General features: G+C 37.9%; 1 protein-coding gene across 2 annotated transcripts in view; it reads left to right on the top strand.

The window, feature by feature from the left end:
• ZFPM2 (zinc finger protein, FOG family member 2) overlaps positions 1 to 25,249 on the top strand; it is a 531,451-nt gene that overhangs the window by 263,452 nt on the left and 242,750 nt on the right. For both annotated transcript variants that reach the window (XM_056110089.1, XM_056110088.1), the window contains one exon: positions 17,826 to 17,944. In XM_056110089.1, the coding sequence (XP_055966064.1) occupies positions 17,826 to 17,944 (119 nt within the window). The remainder of the gene's footprint in view (positions 1 to 17,825; positions 17,945 to 25,249) is intronic.

Raw genomic sequence — 25,249 nt, 5'->3', positions numbered from 1 at the left:
TTAAATTTTCTAATATTGTAAATATTTCATTGGAAAACATCTGGTCTTTTGGATGACAACAGTGTATCAGATAATTTCTAACATTTTTAAAATGTTAAAATCTGGAGAGACTGTACAGTAGGTAGGGTGCTTGCCTGCCTTGCATGCAGCTATCCTGGGTTCAGCCTCCAGCACCATATTTGATCCCCCCAACTCCCTCCAAGAGTTATCCTTGAGCACAGAGCCAGGAGTAAGCCGTGAGCTCTGCTGGGTGTAGCTCAAAAAACAAAACAAAACCAGACAAATAATATTTTGTCTAAACTGAACATATTTACACTATTGAGCATCAGTTATGGTCATAAAATGTTGTATTTATTTTACCAAAAATCTCAGTCTTTTGTTTCTTCCTCTTTGATGATAGTTTTATCTCAAGGCAAAGTTTTCTAATTCACTGAACCCATGTCTTTTAATTTTATTTATATTGCAATGAAAGTATTTAAATACTCCTGTTAACATTGTATTGTGTTCCTTTTGGGACCACTTAGCGTCTTTTAAAGGAAGGAAGTGGCTCATTGCCAGATTTCTCTCCGCTGAATGATAGTCCTAATTTCTCTGAACTTCCTTAGTGTTTATTTCTTGCTTATTTTTATCAGATTTTTTTTATCTCTTGCCTTTAGTCTAAACAGCACCTATTGCTTCATGATTATCTTAACACCATTGAAATAATTCATGTAAAAACAGACTCTCTAGACTTAAGTTTATAGCTCTCCTTTGCAGCACTCTGCCTGTTATTATGAGATCAACAGAAAATTTTGAGTAGAGTAGCCAATTTTGTATTTGCTTACTATATTTACTCTTTAAAACAATTAGCCCTGGGGACTGGAGTGACAGCACAGAAGGTAGGGTATTTGCATTGCATGCAGCCTACCTTGGTTCAATTTCCAGCATCTTATATGGTCCCCCGAGCACTACCAGGAGTAATTCCTGAGTGCATGAGCCAGGAGTAACCCCTGTTCATCACCGGGTGTGACCCAAAAAGCAAAAGAGCAAAAAAAAAAAAAATTAGCCCTGGACTAGAGATACATCACAGGGATATTAAGGACTTTTCTTGTATCTGGTCCACCCCAGTTCAATACCTAGCACTGAATATAGTATCCTAAGTACCATCAGAGTGACCCCTGAGTACAGATGGGGAGTACTCTTCCAAGTCCTCCCCTCAAAACTGCTCTCTCTCTTTCTCTTTCTCTCTCTCTCTCTCTCTCTCTCTCTCTCTCTCAACACACACACACACACACACACACACACACACACACACACACACACACATAAACACACCCTAACCAAACAGTCCTGGAAATAATTCTTTCTGCAATAGTTTAGTGCCTGCTGAATTAGGATAGCTCTTTTGAGCCATGCGGTAATGAGCTTATGGACGACTTACATCTGGGGGCTCCAGAGAACTGCTCTGTGGAGAGGCACCCGCCTGGCAACTGTGAGGCTCAGAGTTCTTCTCAAGAGATGTGCACTCCAGTCACATGTGCCCTTAATCTGGAAGCTACATCTATAAAGTGTGCATACCAACCAAGGAACACCACCACAGTGAAAGGAGAAGACCCCAGCAAGCAATGGCGTTGAACTTTACAACATCTGGTGCCAGTATTCCAGCCACTGTGTGTGGGGCTCCTGGTCATCTCAACAGTAGCTACGGCAAAGGGGAGGGAATAGAAGGAAGAACAAACAAATAAGCAAACAAAGACCATTCGATTCGGAGCCACTGCACAGAAATGGTGTTTTTATGGACACTTGATTCTATGTGGTGGGAGGGACCAAGCCTGAAATCAGCTTTGCTTTGTTTGCTTTCTTTCCCACTTGCTTCTCTCCCTCCCAGCCCCCCTGACTTTCCTTCTTTCTGTGATATTTCTTCCTCATAATCCAAAATTTTTAGATCTCAAAATAGTGTGGGAAGGGGAAGAACCAAAGAAACTTTATCATGTATACCCTTTACCTACTGTCAACACTCAGTTTTTGTCCAGAGTGATCATTTACAACCAATGTTGTCATAATGGAGCTCCTCTAATTCTTCAGCATGTGTATTACAAACCATAATGCATAAAATAAGAGAGAGAGAGAGAGAGGGAGAGAGAGAGAGGGAGAGAGAAGAGAGGTGCCTGCCATAAAGGCAGGCTGGGGTGGGGGGTGGTTTGGGAGGGTGGGAGGGAAATTGGGAACATTGGTGCTGGGAAATTACACTGGTGGCGGGCTTGGGTATTGGAACATTATATGACTGAAACCCAGTCACAAGCAGCTTTGTAATGCTCTATCTCTCTCTAGCTCAATACAATTAAAAAAAAATTAAAAACAAACTAAGAGGAATGAATAGCATCCACAAGAAAAGAAGTTATATACTGTGTTATTTTACACCAGGGCTTTTTTTTCTTTTCTTTTCTTTATTATTTTTTGGTTTTGGGGTCACATCTGGCGATGCACAGGGGTTACTCCTGGCTCTTACACTCAGGAATTACTCCTGGTGGAGTAATTGCTCCGAGGACCATATGGAATGCTGGAAATCAAACCCGGGTCAGTCGCATGCAAGGAAACGCCCTACCTGCTGCGCTATCACCCCAGCCCCTACCAGGGCTTTCCAGGGCTTTTTTTTTTCCCAGAGAAAACACTATCAGTGCAAATGAAAATATTTTAAAATGCCTTTTACACTTCAGAAGGGAAGTGTCCACCATTTCTTGTCTTAATGACAGCATGCTGTCTTTAATCAAACTTTCAATGTTTTATTTAGTTTATTCAACCACGAAATATTTTCTCTGAGGAATGATCTTCAGCTATGTGGAGGGTATAGGAACTCCACTGTTTTCAAACCACACAGCTTAGATAGATTTCTCTACAAAATGTTTAGGGCAGAAATGCAAAAGTTTGATGTAAACTCTGAAAATCAAACAATTTTTCTGCTCTTCCCCCTGTAACGCTTCCCTGATGTTTTGTTTGTCTAATCTTTGTGACCACCTTGTCACCTTCAAAACTCACCCCGTGGGCCTGTCCTTCAGGCCCTCCAACTCTGCTTTCCAAAGTGACTGGCTGCTAATCTTATAAATGAATCCACTCTAATGGCTGCTGATATGATACCGGGGCTGGAGGTCAATCTTTCCACCTAGTTCAGTTGTTAAAGATTTTTAAAAGAGTCTCTCTGATAAAGTGAAATGAGCTTGAGAGGGGCTGAAAACCAGGCTGGAAGTTCTAGTTTCACAGCAGATGTCCTATTCGTTTGATTTGGGGGCCACACCTGCTGATGCTTAGGAGTTACTCCTGGCTCTGCACTCAGGGATTACTTCTGGGTGGTTCATGGACCACATGGGATTCTGAGGATCAATACCAGAATGGCCATGTGAAGGCAAAAACATCCCACTCGCTGCACTCTCTCTCTCTGACCCCATATCAGCAGATGTCTTCACTTCAGTTACTTTTTTTAACTTTGATCCCAAGGCCAGTAAATACAAGGGCAAAATAATTTCCCCAGCTCTCTGTTTATTGCTTAGGAGTAACTACTAAACCGTGTGTTATAAAACGAAAATACCCTGTCCACCATCTATTCATTTAAAGACCTCTGAGTCCTATTATTTAACAAACACCAGTGAATACTTGTGTGTACACTCACACACATGGCTAAGTATTACGTTTTCTGTGACTTGCCAGGTAAAAAGCATTATGGGGTTTCTAGAAACTTCTATGTAGAGAGATAATAAGTACATACAAATCACTATTTTTAGTATTATTGTTAATATTATTATTTGGGAGGGGGGTTGCACCTGGTTGTGCTAAGAGCTTTTTCCTGGCTGTGCTTAGGGATTATCACCCCTAGTGGGGCTCAGAGGACCATCTGGGGTGCAGCAGATCAAGCTCAGCTTAGCTGCATGCATTGGCAAACATGTGTGGCTATACTACTTCTGTGACCCCAAAATTATTATTACAAGAAAAAAATTGTTAGTGTTAGTTCACTATTAGATGCTTCAGAAGTTCAGAGGGAGACTTTGGACTTCTGAAAAGAAGAGGCAACACGAATCTGGGAAGTGTTCATGAAGAGGTGACAGTTCCATTTATCGTAATACTAATCGTGGATATTTTGAGTAATATGTCACACATCTCAAACTTTCAAAACACATAAAGATCAGCTATATATTGCACCTCTCCCCCCCCCCCCAAAAAAAAACCTCAGAGAGTCAAGTATCCTGCTTTTGGCAATGCTACTCTTGTTAATTATGTTTAACAAGATATAGACAACTGTGAAGATAGACAGACATTAATAAAAGGCTTCAGGATTATAACTGCTACTTGCTTTCTCCCTTAAAGTTACAGTTTTGGAAGTCCTTTCTGAATCTCATATTATTTTCAGCACACGTGTTCAAACATTATAAACAGAAACTGTCCCAGTTTGGAGACCGACATATTCAATCCTTCATAGGCTTACTAACTTTCAAACTAGATAAATATTTACATACATTTTGTTTATTGAAAATGTCAGACAGTCAAGAGAATTATGTATAGTGGAATCTTTGATGTTTAGTGCTGCCCGAATTATTCTCCTGAATTCTGGGATCTGCATCAAAGTGTCAAAACTTTTCAAAAATCTCTGTTGCCTGTTGTCTGTGTGTTGAAGTGTGAACTCAAATATCCAGAAACCTAAATTCATTGGTGAGATATTAATTTTATCATTTCCTGTGGTTCTATTTTTCACCCTATTACCACTGTTGAATAAAGAAGTGTTATGATGTTTGCTCCCTGAATCAGAACTTTAAAATCTACAATGATGGAGCAGGAAATTATAGTACATCAGGTAGGGTTTTACCTTGCAGGCAGCCAACCCAGGTTTAATTTCTCGCATCCCACATGGTCTCCAGAGAACCTCAAGCAGTAACTTTTGAGCTCAGAGCCAGGAGTAACCCCTGACAATGCCAGGTTTGGCCTCAAAATAAAACATAATTATAATGAAATGCTGGAATTTTTTTAATACTTCTGTTATGGGAGGAAACTGGTTCACATAGCTCTGTTCCTGGATTAGGCAGAAAGCTTTCATAGTCTTAGTTTATTTTTTCATTTCTTAAATCATTCTGAAATAAATTCATTAGTTTGCCAGTGTTAAGATACTAAATGTCACTACCCCATTCTCAAATGAACTTTCATATAAGCATTTTATTCTTGGTAAAACATTCTATGACAGTAGGTGCTTAGGATAACTATCTGTCAATATTTGTAGTCAGAATATGCCCTTCATTTTCATCTATACAATCTCACAATACAAAATCAAAACGCATGACTATACCTGGCTTTATTATAGGTCTCAAGTTACTGCTTTAAAGATGTTTGAACAAGTATACATGGCTTTTAAAAATCAACAAATCATACACTAAGTTCATCCCCAGTTGGAGAGTCTCCTTCCCTTTTCCTTCTGCTTTCCAATAAACTTTTCTATTTAAAGAAATTGGAGCTGAAGTGACAGTAAATACGATGCAGATGCATGCAGCTGACCCTGGTTCCATTCCTGGTTCAGCATCTGGTCCTTGAGGGACTGCCAGAAGTTATCCCTGAGATCAAAGTCAGGAGTAAACCCTAGCACAGCTGGGTTTGGCCCCCAAACAAAAATAAACATAAAAAGTTCTGTCACTGTCAGTGTCACTGTTCTCCCATTGTTCATTGATTTGCTCAAGCAGGCCCAGTAATGTCTCCATTGTGACAATTGTTACTGTGTTTCGCATATCGAATACGTCAGGGGTAGCTTGCCAGGCTTTGCCATTTGGGCAAGATACTCTCGGTAGCTTGCCGGGCTTATAAAAAGATAAAAACTTATAAATCAACTATATCTAAGGAGTAGGAGAACTAGTACGGAGGGTAAGGTAAAGGCCCTCCCGTCAATCATCAATTTGCTCGAGTGGGCCCAGTAACATCTCCATTGGAGACTTTGTTGTTACTGTGTCTGGCATATCGAATACGTCACGGGGAGCTTGCCAGGCTCTGCCATGGGGGCGAGATACTCTCGGTAGCTTGCCGGGCTCTCTGAGAGGGGCGGAGGAATCGAACTCAGGTCGGCCATGTTGGCTGCGTGCAAGGCAAACGCCCTACCGCTGTGCTATCGCTCCAGCCCGGAGGGTAAGGTGCTTATTTTGCATGCAACCAAGCCTGGATTGAACCCCCTGGCACCACACTTGGTCTTCCACGCACCGCCAGGGGTCACTTCTGAGCAAAATCAAGAGTAGCCCTTAAGCTACTCTGAGTACTGCCTAGCCCCATACTGTAACTCTCCAATGTGTTTCTTAATTCCTCTGTGTGCTATATTCTAGTATAATCAATATAACTGATCTTAAAAATCAAAGATTTTTAAAAAGTAGTTTAACAGACAAAAGTAGCGATAGACTAAAATTAAAACTGTAAAAGCTTGGGGGCTGGAGTGATAGCACAGCGGGTAGGGCGTTTGCCTTGCACGCGGCCGACCCGGGTTCGATTCCCAGCACCCCATATGGTCCCCTGAGCACCGCCAGGAGTAACTCCTGAGTGCAGAGCCAGGACTAACCCCTGTGCATTGCCAGGTGTGACCCAAAAAGCAAAAAGCAAAAAAAAAAAAAAAAAAAAAACCTGTAAAAGCTATGAGGACCAATGGTGTTCTATATTATTATTTTTAATTCAATTACATTATAAACCATTCCTTGCTACAGGGACCAGCTTGAGGGGTAGTTGAACAATGGAGACAATGGTGGAGGGAAGGGGACAGTGGTGATGGGATTGGTGTTGGAACATTGAATGCCTGTAACAAATCATCATGAATACTTTGTAAACCATGGTGTTTAAATAAAGTGGGAATTTTTTTAAATCAAATTAAATTGTAATAGAAAGTTCTTTGAATTTTAAACAAAACATACCACTCCTGCTTCTTTCTCTTCCAGCAGAACCCATGGTTAGTTTTCTTTTAGCCAAAGTTACTGCTCTGGGGAGCAAACTTGCCTTCTGTATCCAGAGCTCTGTGGGCTCTGATCTGTCCTTCCTGGCCCCTGCTGATAAGCAGACTTTGGGCTGTGGCTCCTGCCTTGCCTTTTCCTGTGTCTGCTGCCCAGACCGCCCCCTTCCAAGGCTAAGTCCTCCCTAACCATATCTCCTGAAGCACATCCTATGCTTCTCAAGATTGGAATCAGGAGTGGTATCGGGTCAGCCTGTGACCAGGAGTGTTGTCTGCAAGGTCAGGGACGGTTTCTGGCAGCCAAGAAGCAGATGGTGCCAGGTTTCTTGAGCAAAAGAGTGGTGACTCCCCCATTCTCCTTCCAGCAGCTGAAAAGCATCCAGGAACTGCAGCTCCTTATTCCAATAACGCTTCCAGGCATTTGCACCCTCCACGGGAAGGTTTTCCAACACCTAGGATGCACTGAGGGGAGTGTTCATAGACACAGGCATGGAGTAAAGAAGTAACATAGAAGTTTCTTTTTCTCCATGTTTGGTCTCTGTGACTAAAACTTCTTTGGTACATGAATGTGCAAGTGAAGATTCGCCAGTTATTTCAGATCATGGTATTGTTTGTTTTTTTTTTTTTTAAAAAAAACTTGAATCTTTCACTTATTACCAGAATTATTCCTACCCAGAACCAGAGTTTACCTCTTTCTTTATTCTAAATGACCATTTTTAATCAGAAGAAAGCTTCAAATAGAATTCCCAAACCTGTAATCATTGTCTCACAATTAATCCTGAAGGCTAGCCTACATAACAAAGCATACAGTTCCTGAGTTTATACTGTAGGCCAATATTTGGTGGCATGTGCATGTAAATATTCTTCCAAAACAATGCTGTACTCGGTGGTTTCTGTGACTTATTTTCAGAAACTAGAGCCCAAGGAGGCATTTTTGTATTCTTGAGGAATGCAGTGATTTAACTTGCTTTTAGTTTCAAGACAATTCCAGTGTCTTGTTTTAGAGTTTTTAGGCCCTGAAAGCACCATGTGAAAAGAAAATGTTTCTATTTTGCCTCTACCATTATGTTATCTTTTCCAGTGCAATTACAAGCTAATTCAGGGCTCTTTGTGTTAGACTAATAGCTTCTGATTCACTGCTGTCACCCACTACCTCTTCATGCACATTCAATACCATCTGCAGTGCCTCTAGCACTTACCTAGGGCAAGCATTTTTCTCTAAGTAGAGACTCATCTTTGGCAAATCATTAATGGAACATCAAAAAGATCCCATCTGTTAGAGTTACATATGGCTAAGATCAGAATTATCAAATATCTCATTTTTTCTTTATTCTCCCCCCCCACCCTTTCTTATCCACACAATAAATGTAGTTGTCAGCAGGATAAGTTCATGCGCCGGATAAGGTCACAATTTCATTTAGTGACAACTTCCAACAGTACAAACTTACAAGGTTCGATTTATTAAAGAGTCAGAAGGGATAAGATCACTGCATGGCCGGCCTGATTTATCAGGGTTTGACTGGAGTACTTGAATAGGGAATGTCGTATTTCAAGTTTATGTTCAAAACTGTAGTTTAGTGTATGTTATGACTGTATGACTCAAAAATGGAGAAGGAAAATCAGAAAAGGTATCCCTATAAGGCAGTTTGCAGCCACTCACCGAGAGCAATCATTTCTTGTGCCAAACCATGCTTTTGGATGGTTCAACACAGCGTCACAGAAATGGCACCCTTTGTCTTTCAATGCTGACGGAACATGCTGTTATTAGTGCTTGAGGAAATACACAGTGGCAAGACAGTGCCTTGACTGTGAAGATAATCAGCAGTAAAATGATCATGCCACCCTGTTCTATATCTGGAAAGCAGCTGTCAAATGGTTAAACCATAAAATAGCAAGAACTCTGCCCACACTTCAGCCACCTTGGCTGACTTTGAAAATGTTTTGAGAGGTTGAGAATCTTTGAGCGCTTTTTGAACTCAGCATGACTTCGGGGCTGTCCATGTTTGATACCATGATGTATAATGTTTTCCCACCACGAAGAAAATATAAATATGGGTTCTTCTGCTGTAGGAAGTGCTGATAAACATTATGAACTAATTCATGTAGTCTGCTCGGATATTTGGTCATATATTTAAAACCAAGTTCAAATCAAGTCCAGAGTTTATTTTTCAGCGAATGAAAATGACCTTCTGTTCTCTCATTTACTTGTAACCATGTCCTTCTGTGAAATCCAAGCCTGGAGTCAAGGGATGTTCTATAAATACCATATTCTGCATTTATGTCATCAACTTAATGCTGAATTCAGTTGGAGCGTGATAGCTGATAACTATGCTAAACGTTCTGTGTTACTTCTGTTTCCTTCTTCTTGCCCAGTTTTCATCTACTTTATTTCTGAAGAGACATCAAAAGTAATCTTTTCAAAAGAGAAACTAAACAATATCTTGATAGTACCTTCAGTGAAAAAAGATTCGAGGGTATCCATAGTGATATTAAGTATTTCTTTCCACCAGTAAATTTCTTTTATTTGGACAAAAAAATAAAAGTGGGTTGATAATCTTAAAAGCTTCAGTATGTTTGGTGGTGATTTCTGACTTTGGGCTTTTTTTAAGTGAAGTTATCATAAGTCTTTGAGTAATCACAGACTTTTAAAAGTATGCATTATCAAGAAGATAAGAGAAACAGTCCTCAGCACTAACAATATTATCTTTTACCAAAATTGATTAGTCCATCCTATGTGTCTCAAATATTTTGTGTGAACTTACCCAGCAGGTTAAAAATAAGCCTTCTTTATTTTTCATCCTGTTCCATATTTCAACAATGAGGTAATGCGTGTCAATGTAATAAAATGTTCAACAAATGAAATGCGCCATTGTTAAAATACAAAGAGAAGACTCAGATGAAGACAACTTTAAAATTAACTCTAATAGCACTGAGATTAAGTTTCTGAACTTAAGGAAAATCATCATCCAAACAACAATGTTCAGTTTGTAGTTTGCAATTATCACATTCCACAAATAGTATTAACTACCAGAAACTGAAAAATACCTGTAGTTCAAGATATTGTGCCTTGATTGAAGTGAATTTATTGATATTATCAAGTAGAACCTATTATAGAATACTTAAAAATTTGAAGTATAAATGGCAGAACTTTTTTAAAAATTTTTATTAGTGAAACACCATGAGGTACAGTTGTAGTCTTACAAATTTTTGTGCTTGGGTTTCAGTTATACAATGATCGAATATCCATTTATATCACTCTATCAGTGCCCATTGTCCACCACCACGGATCCCAGTATCCCTCCCACCCCCCATACCCCCCTTCCCCCGCCACCTCTGTGGCTGGGCATTCCCTTTTGTTCTCTCTTTCCTTTTGGGTGCTATGGTTTGCAAAAGAGGCATTGAGTGGCAATCATGTTTGGTCTATAGTCTACTTTCAGCATGCATCTACCATCTTGGGAGGATCCTCCCAACACCCTTTACTTGGTGCTCCCTTCTCAATCTGAGCTGCCTTTTCCCCTAGCATGTGCAGCTGACCTCCAAGTCATGTAGTGAAACTCCTGGTATTTACCTCAGCTATTCTTGGGTGTTAGTCTCCTATTTTGTTACTTTATATTCCCCAGATGAATGCAATCCTTCTATGTTGATCCCTCTCTTTCTGACTCAGTTCACTGTTGGTGGGAATGCTGACCGGTTCAGCCCTTTTGGAAGTCAACATGGATGATTCTCAAAAAATAGAAATTGAGCTCTCATTTGACCCAGAAATACCACTCCTGGAAATATATCCCAGAGTGGCAAAAAAGTACAGTCGAAATGACATCTGCACTTCTATGTTCCTTGCTGCACTGTTCACAATACCTAAAATCTGGAAAAAACCCGAGTGCCTGAGAACAGATGACTGATTAAAGAAACTTTGGTACATCTACGCAATGTAGTACTATGCAGCTGTTAGAAAAGATGAAATCATGAACCTTACAAACAAGTGGTACTACATGGAAAGTATCATGCTAAGTGAAACAGCAGACTGTTGAAGGAGAATTGTTTATTCTGGAATTTGGAAGTATTTCACAAAAGAGATAGCTTTGGTTTGGATTTTACAACATGAATGGGGTTTACAAAAGCAAGTAGGATGTTAGTATACCCACGAGGTTTCAGGAAATAGTTGTCAGAAAGGCATGGGGGTTAAACTGGAGTTGAGCAAGAAGGTTCATTAGACTAGGAGCACTTTTTGTAGAAAGTTGTGTCAACGATGTGGAGTTGCATTGTGGTAGCACTGAGATTCAGACAAAGATGTTTAAAGTGGATAGGTCACTTTGAACCTAAGTATCTTTTTGTTCTGAGAAAGTGAAGAAAATTGTACAAATGATTAGCATGGTACAAGTGAAGTTTTGTTACATTTATCATGTCAGATTTGGAATCTGGATTGGAACTGTAGAGCAAATTGGGGTGGATTTATCATATGGAAACTGCTGATTCAAAAAATGAATCTAGAATTTGTGATGACAGGGAAGTGGCTGAGTGGGTCAATAAGTTGATGGAAGTGTGTGGACAGGCTGTTAGGATACTTCAACTTTTTTGATAAGTAAATATTTAAGAGATATTTTGAGTATGTTTACCTCATCCTCACAGCAACCATGTAAGATACTGTAAGTCCTAGTTTGTTTACAGAAATTTAAGTTCAGAGGGTTAAGGAACTTGCACAAATCATGAGGCTGGCCCCATTTTCACTTTTTCATTCTAGTTTGAAACCAGTGCCATCATCCAGCTGTTCAATAAAACTGTTTAACTGTTCAATAAAACCCCCTTCATTCCCCAAGCCCTTTATCTCCATCTTATGAAAAAGGAATCTTGTATATATACACACTTACTACCACTATTACTCCATTACTACTACTGCTATTACTATGACAACAACAACTACTACTACTACTACTAACAATAATAATAATTATTAGTGAATGGAGGCAAAATGGAATATAACAAACAAACTGATTGAGGACAAGACTTTTGCCTCTGATGTTTTAAAGTAGATTAGCCATTGTACAATAAGGTCAGTCTAGGACCTTGATTTCTTGTCCATCAGCCTATTCCTGTGCTCTGCCTACCTCTCATACTATATGCTGTGTGAAAAAGAAAATTCATGGTTCACAAATACCTTATCAGGTAGCAAGTGAATACGAGCCCCCCACTTTAATAATGATGAGCCAACAATTCAGTAAAGGTATAATGTATTGGAGGCTATTTAACTTATTTTGGGTGAGACTAAATCTTGCTTGTAGTGCAGTGCTGTTTTATTTCATGTATGTAATTGTCTTTGAAAAATTAAAAATATTATACCCATAAGCAAATGTTAGTTAAATTAGCATCCATTTATAAGTCTCTTCCTACAATTGCTATCAGTACATGAATTTGTCTTAGAACATACACATGCTCATTATTTAAAAGTTATTCCTGACTTTCCATAGCATTACTGTGAATAGATTAATGCTTTTATTTGACAATTTTAGCAGCAAAAGTATTTCACCAAATCTCAAAATAACTTAGTAGGCAAAAATTGGAGACTAGGATTCTCATGCTTGTGTAGAAATTTGTAACAATTGATGTGATAAGTAAACTGAACCTCTTGGTATGGCCCTCTCGAAGAGCTCATAAGAGTACTTTTGGTCAGCTTAATGTCATTATACAGTCACAGATAACTCAAAAACTTTGGAGACATTTGACTATCACTTTATGATCTTCCTTCAGTTTATAGTCCTTAATCCATTAAAAGACAGGCCTGCTTGTAAATCCACAGGTATAGATAAGAAGTCACTGTTTGACTGAGTCTGAACCCTTTTCAAATGAAAAATGTCAGTAGCAGAAAGAGAGGATGAATAACATTTTTAAAGGGTTTTCAAAGATCCTCTTGATTTCCCTTATATCACTAAAATGTGACATGACTACTCCTTTAGGGCATAAAAACAAGAAAATTATTTGGGTGTCATTCTTATATGCAGAGTAATGTTCTTAACTATTGTTCAGCTGAGGGATTGAAGTATATTAAAGTTTTAAGTTTAACCTGTAAAGAAATTGTTATAAGTATAAATATTATTGCAAATTCTAAGAACTCTTCTCAGACGCAGAAAATTTTCTTAGGGCTCCTAAACAGCCATGATCCCAGAGGTACGCAAACCAATCTTGGGACCCAGCAGCTTCTGGCAGAAATGCATCTGGACTGTGAATTAAGCTATGGCCCCATGCCACCCCAGATGGGAAAGGGCATTGTCCCTTCTGCCTTTTTCCCTCGGCAGCATGGTGACCACCATCTTTCAGAGCCTATTGGACAGAGAGGTATGAGCCTGCAGTGATGAGACATGTGCGGCCTCACGAAATGGGGTGTGGAACCAGCCTTTCTCCCAGTCCCGACGAGAGCATGTTGCAGTGCTCAGCTTTGATGATGTCACTGTTCCTGATTCCAGTGCATAAATCAAAGAAAAATTTTATATAAGGATAAAAACATTTTCAGGTGACAATATCAGTAATAGGTTCTTATTTCAACTGCAAACTCTGAATGAATTTCAGGGTTTAATACTCAAATACTACTGTTTTTTTTTTTTTAAAAATCATACTCCTCTCTGGAAAGAAAGATGGCGGCCGCACGGGAGCCTTGTGGACAGCAGGTTTGAGCTGCGGCTGGGGGCGGCAGGGACCTCATGGGAAGGGGGGGCGTAATGGGCCGTCCTTCACGCCCGACCGAGGTCGCCAGCTGCCCCCCACGAGCGGCTCTCCGGCACGGCCACGACTCCAGAGCACAGAAACCAATCTCTTAACTATCTAACTTTTAATAGAAATTCTTCCAGGTTAATAAGTAAAATAGCAGAAATCCAAAACCATCATTTTATTCTTAAACCAAGTTGTAGAAAGCAAATCATTTCACAACGCTGTTTCAGCATGTCTGATTGGGGGGGGGGGGGGGGGGAGAGTCGTAAACTCTAAACAATAATGGTGCATCTTCTATCGAAACAATGTATCTAGTCAAAGTAGATAGAGTATTAACTAGAACTCATCTGCCTCACAGGAATTGGGAGGGGTGAGAGGTGGGGTTCTATTGGGGTTCGCGGTTAAAAATAAGTATTGGTAAAGGGAAATGTGTTTGATATTTACATGACTGAGACCTAAACCCGAAAGCCCTGTAACTTTTCCCACAGTGATTCAATAAAGAAATAAATTTTAAAAAAAGAAAAAAATCATACTTTACAATTATAGAAAACAAAAGTCAGAATCAGTGAATCTAGAGAGATTATGGATCTGCTCTCCTTCATACTGCTAGCTAGTGATACATTAGAATGGAAAGAGGGAAAGTTGGGAGATAGTGTCTGTTGTACTTTTATCATAACTATTTTATGGAGATGCAGATACAAATTACAATGAGATACACCTTGCGAATTCTTATCCAAAAGAAGCATCTGTCGTAATGTGTTTAATGACCTCTCCTATTTTAATTTTATTTTTTAATTTAATTTTTATCCAGACTGTGTGATTTATAAAGTTGTTTGTTGTAGGGTTTCAAGTATGCAGTGTCCCCACCGAAAATCTCACCACCCTGTGACAGCCCAGCTGCACCATTTCTCCACCATATTTAAATGCGAGATTAAGGGATCATGGAGGGAGAGTCCTTGAATTCGAATATTTTATGGAGAATGCAGACCTGTTATTTCCTTTGCATATGTATTGATCAGATACAGATGAATTTATGTTTATACTTCTGCAGATAAAATTTGCACTGTATAATGAGCATAGCCTAACAACTGTGCACTGTGTTGACTGATTATGGTTTAAATCCTTTGATTTTGATTTGGGGATAATCAAATATAAAATTAATAAAGCCATTTGACTCTCACTAAGGGGATGCAAATGTATAAATATAAAGAAGAGACATAATTGAACTCAGGTTGAGACAAGTGAACTCAGGTTGATGGTGCTGCTTTTAAAAACATCAAGATTCAATCTAGATAATTAATGACAGTTATTGACCTGAAAAGAAACTAAGAGCAGATTAAGGCAAAAATTTCATGATATGTTTTCTGCCATGACATATATCATTTGGAAAATGTATTACTGAATGCATTTTGTTCTATTAAACATTTTTCCTCTGCTTATGATTTGATATGAATTTTCATTTATATATATTTTGTATTTTTCCATTCCTTCCCAGGCTCATGCATGCTGTTGAGCAGGCAGAGAAGAAATGCCACTAAAAATAATAAATTATATTATTGGGATTGATACTTTAAAATTTAAAAATACATTTGTAATGACATGCCATCAAGACATATGTCTCAGAAATTTAATTAAAGACTGAATTTCCAATTTTTGGTGATTTTTTTCTTTTTCCACTTTACTTAGGCCATAATATTCTTTGATTGTATTGAAATAATCCTGAAGTATAATACTATATTTGTTTTAAGCAAGCAACATTATAAATTTTATACCTGTGAATTGCCATTGAGGTCAACACCAAAATTTAGATTTTGTTTCGTGTTTACCCCCAAAAAAGCTTAGGCTAAAGCCATTCACTGAAGTTTGAAGTCCTTGTTTACTTAAATTTTAATCAATTTATATTTAACTGAGTACATAATGAGTTCCTATTTCATATCAATGTATATACTTAATTTCATATTTTCATTTAATTATTTTTAAAAAGTGGAAGAATTGAAAGAAGACCACCCTAAATCAACATTTTTATCTGATTTTTGTCCAAAACATTTTGATAAACTTTGGACCAAAAGTCTTAAATAAAGCAATTAAGATATGTCTAAATGTTTTTTCATGTTTAAAAAATATGCATCTTTACCATTTGTGCATATAGATGATTTATCTACTAAAACCAGTAATAATTTCAGAAAATCAAGTACTTTGGAAAACTTTCCAAGATATACACTAAACAGTTTAGTCATAGTAAAGTTATTGCCTAAAGAATATACCTTTTAGGGGTGGAGCAATAGCACAGTGGGTAGGGCGTTTGCGGGTAAGGCGTTTGCCTTGCACGCAGCCAACCCGGGTTCGATTCCCAGCATCCCATATGGTCCCCCCTAGCACAGTCAGCAGTAATTCCTGAATGCAGAGCCAGGAGTAACCCCTGTGCACCCAAAAACCAAAAAAAGAAAAAGAATATACATCCGACAAGGGGTTGATATTAAGGATATACAAAGTACTGGTTGAATTCCACAAGAAGAAACATCCAAAAAATAGGGCAACAAAATGAACAGAAACTTTCCCAAAGAAGAAATCCGAATGACTAAAAGGCACATGAGAAAATGCTCTACATCATTAATAATCAGGGAGATGCAGATCAAAACAACAATGAGATATCATTTCATACCACAGAGACTGGCCCACATGCAAAAGACTAAAAGCAACTAGTGTTGGCACGGATGTGGCGAGAAAGGAACTCTCCTTCACTGCCGACTGGTTCAGCTCTTTTGGAAAACAGTATGGATGATCCTCAAAAAATTAGAAATTGAGCTCCCATTTGACCCAGCAATTCCACTCCTGGGAATATATCCCAGAGAGGTAAAAAAGTATAGTCGAAGTGACATCTGCACTTGTTTGTTCATTGCAGCACTCTTTACAATAGCTAGAATCTAGAAAAACCTGAGTGCCCAAGAACAGATGATTGGTTAAAGAAGCCTTGGTACATCTACACAATGGAGTACTATGCAGCTGTTAGAAAGGATGAAGTCATGAAATTTACATACAAGTGGTACTATATGGGAAGTATCATGCTAAGTGAAATGAGTCAGAAAGAGAGGGACAGACGGAGAAAGATTGCATTCATCTGGGTAACATAAAGTAACAAAATAGGAGACTAACACCCAAGAGTGGCTGAGATTAGTACCAGAAGTTTTGCTCCATGGCTTTGAGTGCAGCCGCACACGCCAGGGGGAAAGGCAGCTCAGATAGAGAAGGGGGCACCAAATAAAGGGTGTTGGGAGGTTCCTCTCAGAATGGGAGATGTGCGATGAGAGTATACTATAGACCAAACATGATTGCCACTCAATGCCTCTTTTGCAAACCACAGCACTCAAAAGGAGAGAGATAACAAAAGGGAATGCCCTGCCACAGAGGTGGGGTAAGATGGGGAGATGGGGGGTGGGAGGGATACTGGGATCAGCGGTGGTGGAGAATGGGCACTGGTGGAGGGATGGGTATTTGATCGTTATATAACTGAAACCCAAGCACAAAAATTTCTAAGTCTACAACTGGTGAACACCTCATGGTGTTTCACTAATAAAAATTTAAGGGGGAAAAAAAAAGAATACACCTTTCATTGTAATTGGTTAGAAATCGGTGATTAAATAAAAGAATGGTAAATCTGGGCCTGGAGAGATAATATACTGGGTTTTAGATATAATAGAACTGGATTTTATCCCCAGTATCATATATGGGTTTCAGAGCATCCTCAGAAGTGATCCCTAAGCACAGAGCCAGGAATAAGCCCTGAGCACTACCAGTCGTCCCTCCAAACAACCAAATAAACAAAAAGGTGATCTTAAAGCATTGCGCCAATGTTTTACCCCTATCTGCTTGGGCAATGGAGTTTTGTTTCGTTTTGTTTTGTTTTTTGAGAAAGTGTTGCAGTTCTTTCACAGACTTGCTAAATAGAATTATCTTCAGTAGACGATGTTTGTGAAAAGGTGCAAGACAGAAATTGAACTGAATTTGAACACAATTATTCGAACAAGTTTTATTATCCTCTCATGATCATAAGATTGGTTGTTTTGCAGACAGGCATAATTAATTCTCTTTATGTGAATCCTGAGAATATTGGATTTGTAAAGCAAACACAAAAACAGGTGGTGGTGGTTACATCACAAGTGAAAATACACTAAACACCTCTTGTTTTCATTGTCTGCAGGAGAGCTGGAAGTGTTTCAGAAAGATGGGGAACGCAAAATTCAGAGTCGGCAGCAGCTTCCTGTGGGAACAACGTGGGGACCCTTCTCTGGGAAGATGGACCTGAATAATAATTCTTTGGTATGTGAATGTTCTAGAAAGGTTGACTAATATTTTATCCGAGTTCAGACGTGATCTCTCCTTGTTTCCCAGTGAAGTTACTAACAATTTGTTTTCTTTTCCCATGGACCAAAAAACTTGGCTATTGTTCAAGTGTTTTGTTTCTGGCAGTAATATACACTGCATTCAGAAAGAAACAGGTTAATCAAACTAAATGGTTGTTTCCTGAGGTAATTTATAAGGATGCTACTTTATCTGTTTAGCCAGACTCGTACTATTCACATTTAATAATATATTCAAAAGCTTTTAGTTTTAAGATGACATGAATTAATAGTCATATATTACAGGTGTACATGAAAAAGGAAGAAATAAACACCTTTGTTATTCCTTGTTAATGTCAGTTGTGGCTTTAAGAGCAAGCATGTTGGCTTGTTCTTCAATCCAGTGTTCTCCCTTAAACACGTGTCTCGCTTGCTTCTTGGCTTATTTCCATGCTGGAGAAACCCATGTTCTCTCCTGAATACATCGCTTCCATTTCTCTCCTCTCATGTCTTTCTTTTTTGTTTGTTTGTTTAGCTTTCTTTTTCTGATTTTTAAAAATTTATTTATTTATTTTTTATCTTTTAATTTTTTTGCCAATTTGTTTACTTTCGAATTGAAGCACTGTCTCATATCTTTGGAAGACTCATTCAACAAACTGCCTTGCTTCACTAGAAAAAATAAAAGATTGAATGACTAGCAATTTTATTTATTTTCTAACATTTTGAGGAAAAAAAGTCAGGGAATCTATCTGTAGGTAAGATTAGGTAAAATTATATGGACAATTGATTAACTAGGTGTGTGAAACAATAATGGGAAGATGGGAGGTTTGGTCACATTCGAACCTCTTCTTTTTTGCTTTTTAGGTCACACCCGGCGATGCACAGGGGTTACTCCTGGCTCTGCACTCAGGAGTTACTCCTGGCGGTGCTCAGGGGATCATATGGGATGCTGGGAATCGAACCCAGGTTGGCCGAGTGCAAGACAAACGCCCTACCCGCTGTGCTATCACTCCAGCCCCCGAAACCTCATTTCTTAATGGGCGTATGAGTTCATCTTGCTGTTTTAGCACATCACCCCAACTGTGTGGCTTGAAACAATACAAATGAAGGGACAAAGTAATAGTACAGCAGGTGGAGCATTTGCCTTGCAAGAGGCAAACTTCTTCCGTCCCCTCTACCCCAGTCTCTCAAGTCTGCCAGAAATGATCCCTGAGTACAACACCTGGAATAAGTCCTGAGTGCAGTTGAGTGTGGCCCCAAAATAAACTAACAAAAAAGTAAAACAATCCAAATGATTTTCCTGTAGTTCTAGAGGCCTAAGTCTGAAATGAACAGATTAGCTGAAAATCAGTGACAGGGTTGAGTGGCTCAAGGAAAGAATCCTTTTCTACTACGCTTATCCAGCTTCTGAAGTTCACACACATTTGGTTCTTTTCATCTTTGAGGGCAATAGTGGGTCTTGGAGTTCTCATATCCTCACATTAATGACTTTTTGAGTTCCATTTTCCCATGTAAGGAAGCTTGTGACTATACGGAACACACCTGAGTCCTCTTAGATAATCTCTTCTCAATGTCTGATGAGCCCCTTTGCATCCATCTGCTTCCGTAAATCCACTTCACTCTGGAATATAACCTCCACAAGTCCCAGGGATAAGGATATGATGACCTCTCCTATATTAAGTGGTACGACAAGTGATGAACGTTTAAAACATTTCACAGTTTTTGATGATACAGAAGTTAGAGATAGGAAATTCAGGCCTCCTCTCTAAATGCTGCCTATATAAAAAGTCTCATGACTTAAATGACTCAGTTTATATTGTAGGGATATAAGTATGCCTAGAAGTGTTTAGATAAATGGACTGCATTTAGCAATATTGGAGTCCTACTTTAGTACATGAAATAGATTTCTCCTTCAGTAATAAACTGAGATAGGTGTAGTTTTCTGCCTTTGGCTGAGGCAAAAGCAATGGAGTCATTAAATAGTAATGATTGGAATAAAAAGGAATATCTGTGTCACTAGACTTTCACATAACACGTGAAATTCTATATCCTAATACACTTTTTACTTTCAAAATCTTTATCTTTTTTCTTAAATAACGATATTAGAAATTTTACATGTACTTAATGATCAGGCACGTGTATGGGCAAGTCCAAAATTTAATCTGGGAAAATTACTTTTATGTGGTCGACTAGCAATCACTTCAAAAAGGGTTTGAGATATGACTCCTACAAAGATTGAAGGTCTTGATTGGTTGACTTGTATTGCTAGATGGTTCCATTGAGTCCTTCAGTAAGACAGTTCTAAGCAAAGGCAGGAAGATTTTTCTATCAATATTTGGCTTAAATTCTATATTATAAACTCATTTTTATCTTGGGGTTTATGTTGATTTTCTTGGATTGCTTAAAATTGCTTTTAGGTCTTTAGACACTGACCATGTTTCTCACTGCCTGACGCCAACACTAACTTTAGCACTTTCTTTCTCTCTTTTCCTCAAAAGTGAACTGCCACTGGAGGGCAGCTCTTATTAATGGGCGAGATTAACATTTCTGCTGTTTATATCAAAATAATGTTTGCAAGGACATTTTCATTAATATTTATGTCATTCTATCTATAAACAATGATACTTTCATACATTTTAAAATAAAATCTGAATTATGATATGTGGGAAATTGCATTTTGTGAAAGGTATACAGTTAAATAATTTCTCTTAGATGGTATAATTTTAATTGAAATTTTGAATTTTGTTTTTTAATACCGAGTACCATACTGAGTATTTGTTTTTAAATAAACTGTTAGAGAAAAAGTTTTTTGTTTTTTTATACTATTTGAAATATATGAATACTTTCTAGAGTATCAAAAGTCAGGAGTGAATAATAGTTTCTTAAAAAAATAATAAATAAATGCCTAGCTTTGTTCTTTTGCTTTAGAGCTTAAATACAGGGTTTCTTTTCTCTGAAATTCTAATATTTTATCTATTTTTAAATATAATTTCTTTTCTCAAATATTCTTTCAAATATCTTTTTTCTTGAAATAACATAGCACTCGTAACTTCTGATTCAATACCACTAAATATGTCTTATATAGTACTTATACTTATATAGTACTTATATAGTACTTATATATGTCTTATATAGTACTTCCAGTCTCATTGCTATTTGAATTACAGAACTATTAGCTAATAGATACCCTGTACTTATTCCTCTTTAGACACTAGAGTGTTGAAAATGGATTCATTGATTTAATCCTGCCTTTTGGTTGTGTTTTTAATTCTGCCTTATATTTTAGCAGAAATACTCAAACATATTTATATAAACAATACAAGTCTCCCTCACAATGATTTGAACATGATCAAATTGTTTTGGATTTCTTTACATGAATTATAAATGCATAAATTATATACAAAATGTTCATTTATTGGAGTTACATGATATTTTTACTTTGATAAAATATGATAATTCATAGACTGAGTACTTAGAAGATAATTCAAAGACTGCCATAATTTGTTTTACTTCTTTGAAGTTTGGACAGTACTCTAATATATTTATTGCATATCATGGTAAAGGTAAAAGGTAAAGGCCCTCCCGTTGATCGTCGATTTGCTCGAGCGGGCCCAGTAACGTCTCCATTGGAGACTTTGTTGTTACTGTGTCTGGCATATCGAATACTCTCAGTAGCTTGCCGGGCTCTCCGAGAGGGGCGGAGGAATCGAACTCGGGCCGGCCATGTTGGCCGCTTGTAAGGCGAACGCCCTACCCGCTGTGCTATCGAGGAGATATATATTATATCATGAGATTTTCCTTATAAAAAGATATATAGCCCGCTTACCCTTTCTTTCACAACCTTGAATCATATTTGGAATAAGCACACTCTTCTAAATTGCTTATGAGCCAACCAGTGTACTGTTGCTCTACTCAGATTCATGGCATTGGCTCAAAAGATTCAGCACACTAATTAATCCAACACAGTAATTAATTGAGTCACCATGCCAGATGTCAAATCCTTTTTATATCTTTCAAGTTCCCATCTTGAAGTGCCTGAGCAATATGCCACCTTCTGCAGGAAGCCTTCACAAACCAGACATGTGGATGCATATAGAACATCTCATGAAATATAGGCTATATGCAGTCATCAAACAAATGGATTTGATGGGAAAAAATTCTTGGGTGAATATCACATGAACATATAAGTAAAGTTTGTGTGGATCTTTTTTGCCTAGACCTCATTATCTTGTGTAGATACCTCATGCTTTAATGGTTTGATGATAGGAGACAAAGTAGTTTATACTTTCAGAGAACCGGATATCATCAACGTGCTTTATAAATTTTACATCTATCCAATTTAGTTCTTGTACAAGCATTTAGAAGATATACTTTGGCAGCCAAATACCTAGTCTGACCCCAAACCAATATTAAAATCAAGTACCTTAGACTAACTTTTTTCTGTAACATAGGAATTATAATATAAGTTAGCTCTAAAGGAATTTGTGGTGACTAAGTAAAGTAGAATGTCCTGTTAATAACTAACTTCTGTTATTGCTCAGTGACCTATAGAAAGAAACCATTAAATTTCTTCTAAAACACTGAAATTTAAATTTGAAAACACTACAAATTAAACAAGTAAATCTGTAGATCTTGGGCCTTTGGCTATTTTGCATGATTAATTTTACTATTTTCTAGTACTCCATGAAAGTTAGAAAAACAAAATTAGTGGAGAGTGTGCGTGTTCGTGTGTGTGTGTGTGTGTGTGTGTGCGCACATGTATTTCTTTGTCAATTTAGATACAGATACATAAAAGTAACTAGACTTCACAATTATAATGGCCACAATTATAATTGCAAAATACACTGTGTGGATTGTCTGGCTCCTAGAGATCCCTGAGAGTCAATGGATAGATGAAATGCAAAATCAGTCTATTAGAGAATTTCTTCTTGCTTGAAGATATCAATCTTTTGGTACTATGGGGGTCTTCCCCTAATTAGGTGTCCCACTCATACTGTGGATGAGAGTCTGCTTTATTCAGAGTTTATCCATTTGAATGTCAATCTCTTCCAAAACACTCTCTAAGTCGGCAGAGTAAATTAACATTCAAAGACTCCAAATCGATAAAAATTACAAGTTTCCAATTTTTTTCCCAGTAAGGCACATGCTGAATGAATTGTTTGCCTGAATCAGCCAAGTCTTCTCTCCAACCTCCCACTGCTGTGTTGGGACTAGATTACAAAAGTGCCATCATTGGGACTCAAACTACATTTTTTTTGAAATCTTGAGATGTTATTCTTTGTAAATATCAAAGGAACACTTAGAGGAACACAATGTAAAAATAGGTTCACCTGATTTTTAAAATCAGATAAATTAAATGAAATGTATTTAAATTTAAATGTTAAATTTAAAATTTAAAATCAATTCTGCTTAATATCTGCTTTGGAGTTTTTTTTTTAAATTGATTTATATCTTGAAGCTTTTCCCATGGTTTCTTAAGAACAATAAGTCAATGGTATATGGAATCTCTGCTATGCTGGAACTTCTAAACTCTGAAATAAGTACCAAATAGCAGCGATTTTTTTGTAACACTGTGTCTTTGGAACTTAAGTGACATTTGCCCTCTCTTTATTTTGGATTTATCAGCTGCCAGTAGTAGGGGATTCAGCTAACCATTGTAATTCTGCAAGTGCTTAATATAACGAGCACAAATAGGAAGTCTCAGTTTCCTTAATGTGTAGTAAACTAAGCACAACTTGTTAAATTCAGTAAATTAAATTTGGTAGGGAAATCTCACTCTCTCAATGCTGTTTAATCTGAATAGAGTCTTATTGATTTTACCATCTGACCTTGAATTCTACAAATAAAAATAGGCATACAAGGGGCATTAAAGACAGTTTATTGACTGAGTAATGAAATAATGCATACATTAAATTACACTTGAGATGTTTGAAGAGTGTTATATTCATAGCAATGTATAAAGAAAAGGATTGCACGATACTGAACCACATTACAAGAAACAGCAGAAGTATTAGATTTCTCCCCTTCCTGTTCTGCCTCATGCAGTACCAATCTCTGATGCCATTCATTGCCAGTCTTCCGTTTTGCCCTGTAAGTAAATGTATCCCTACCTGCCTGTCTCCACCCTCCCTTCATATACTTATGACTCTTAGTACAAACATCTGCAACTCTCTGCTTAAGGATTTTCCCCAGACTCAGGGGGAAAAATAAAAGCCAAGTAAGCTGGAAGTGCTGTGATATTAATGTTTCCAGAAATAATCTTCAACCAATGATAAACAGAAGTTGGCAAAGAGATACCCTTACTTCCTCTCCTTTCCATTAGGATATGAGACTTGTCCTTCTCACTCTTCTACTATTCGGCAGGGGAGTTGAGCTACAGGACTTTGAAACTATACCCTTTATTGGCTCCCTTTATGCTGCTTAATTCCCAGTATCTACTGAATGTTTCTGAGATCGCCTCCCCCAAAAACTAAATGCTCTTTAATCAGCCTTGAAGAATTGTTTGCGGAAGCCCTACCAAAGCAAAATGTGCTTGATGTAAGATATCTAAACCTGACATTAATGCACTTTTACATTTTATTTAAAAATAAATTCATCTAAATGATTTTTGTGATTCTAGAATAAAAGCATAGAATTATTAAATTCTTTCTTATTCATTTTTTGAATCTCTGACTCTGCATAATAGGTGTTCAATAAAAGCTCTGAAGATGTAAAAGAAAAAAGGCAGGTATTTGCAGTTCCATACTGTAAACTTCCCAAGTGGCTCCTCCCACCTTCCCATCTCATTGACACAAGACTTATTTTTTGTGATTCTTGCATTGCTTTTCCTGATGCTGATATTGTGGGTGATATCCCCCTTCTTGTTATTCATTTCAATCTGGCATCAGGGCTACCATACTTTGCTGCTTCTCATATCTTTCTGGGCCCTGCATTTTTAGAATTTAACTGCATGTGCTTCCCCAAACACTCTGGCCTTTCTTCTCTGCTCCCTCTGTTCCCAGTGCCTCAGGGAGCTTATCCACTTGCAAAGCTTCAGCAGCTAATTTACAAGTGACATTTAAATTAAAAAATCTCTAACCTTGGCTTTTTACCCTTCCTCTAAAAGCACACTTTAACTGTTTTGCAAGCCTATCCAAGCTGACTTCTTCCAACTAAAGTGACACAGGGAAAGTTTGCTACCATTTCCCTGTCCCTCTAGTCAGCTCTCCGGCTACCAACTTTCAATCGCCTTTGGTTCAAAATCTCTGCATCTCCTTTCCTGTTTCCACAGGAATATCTGTTTATA

This window comes from Sorex fumeus, unplaced genomic scaffold (genome assembly GCF_029834395.1).
Source record: "Sorex fumeus unplaced genomic scaffold, SorFum_2.1 ptg000002l, whole genome shotgun sequence".
NCBI classification, from domain to species: domain Eukaryota; kingdom Metazoa; phylum Chordata; class Mammalia; order Eulipotyphla; family Soricidae; genus Sorex; species Sorex fumeus.
Note: the sequence above shows the minus strand (reverse complement) of the source record. Positions and strands in the feature narration are given on the sequence as shown.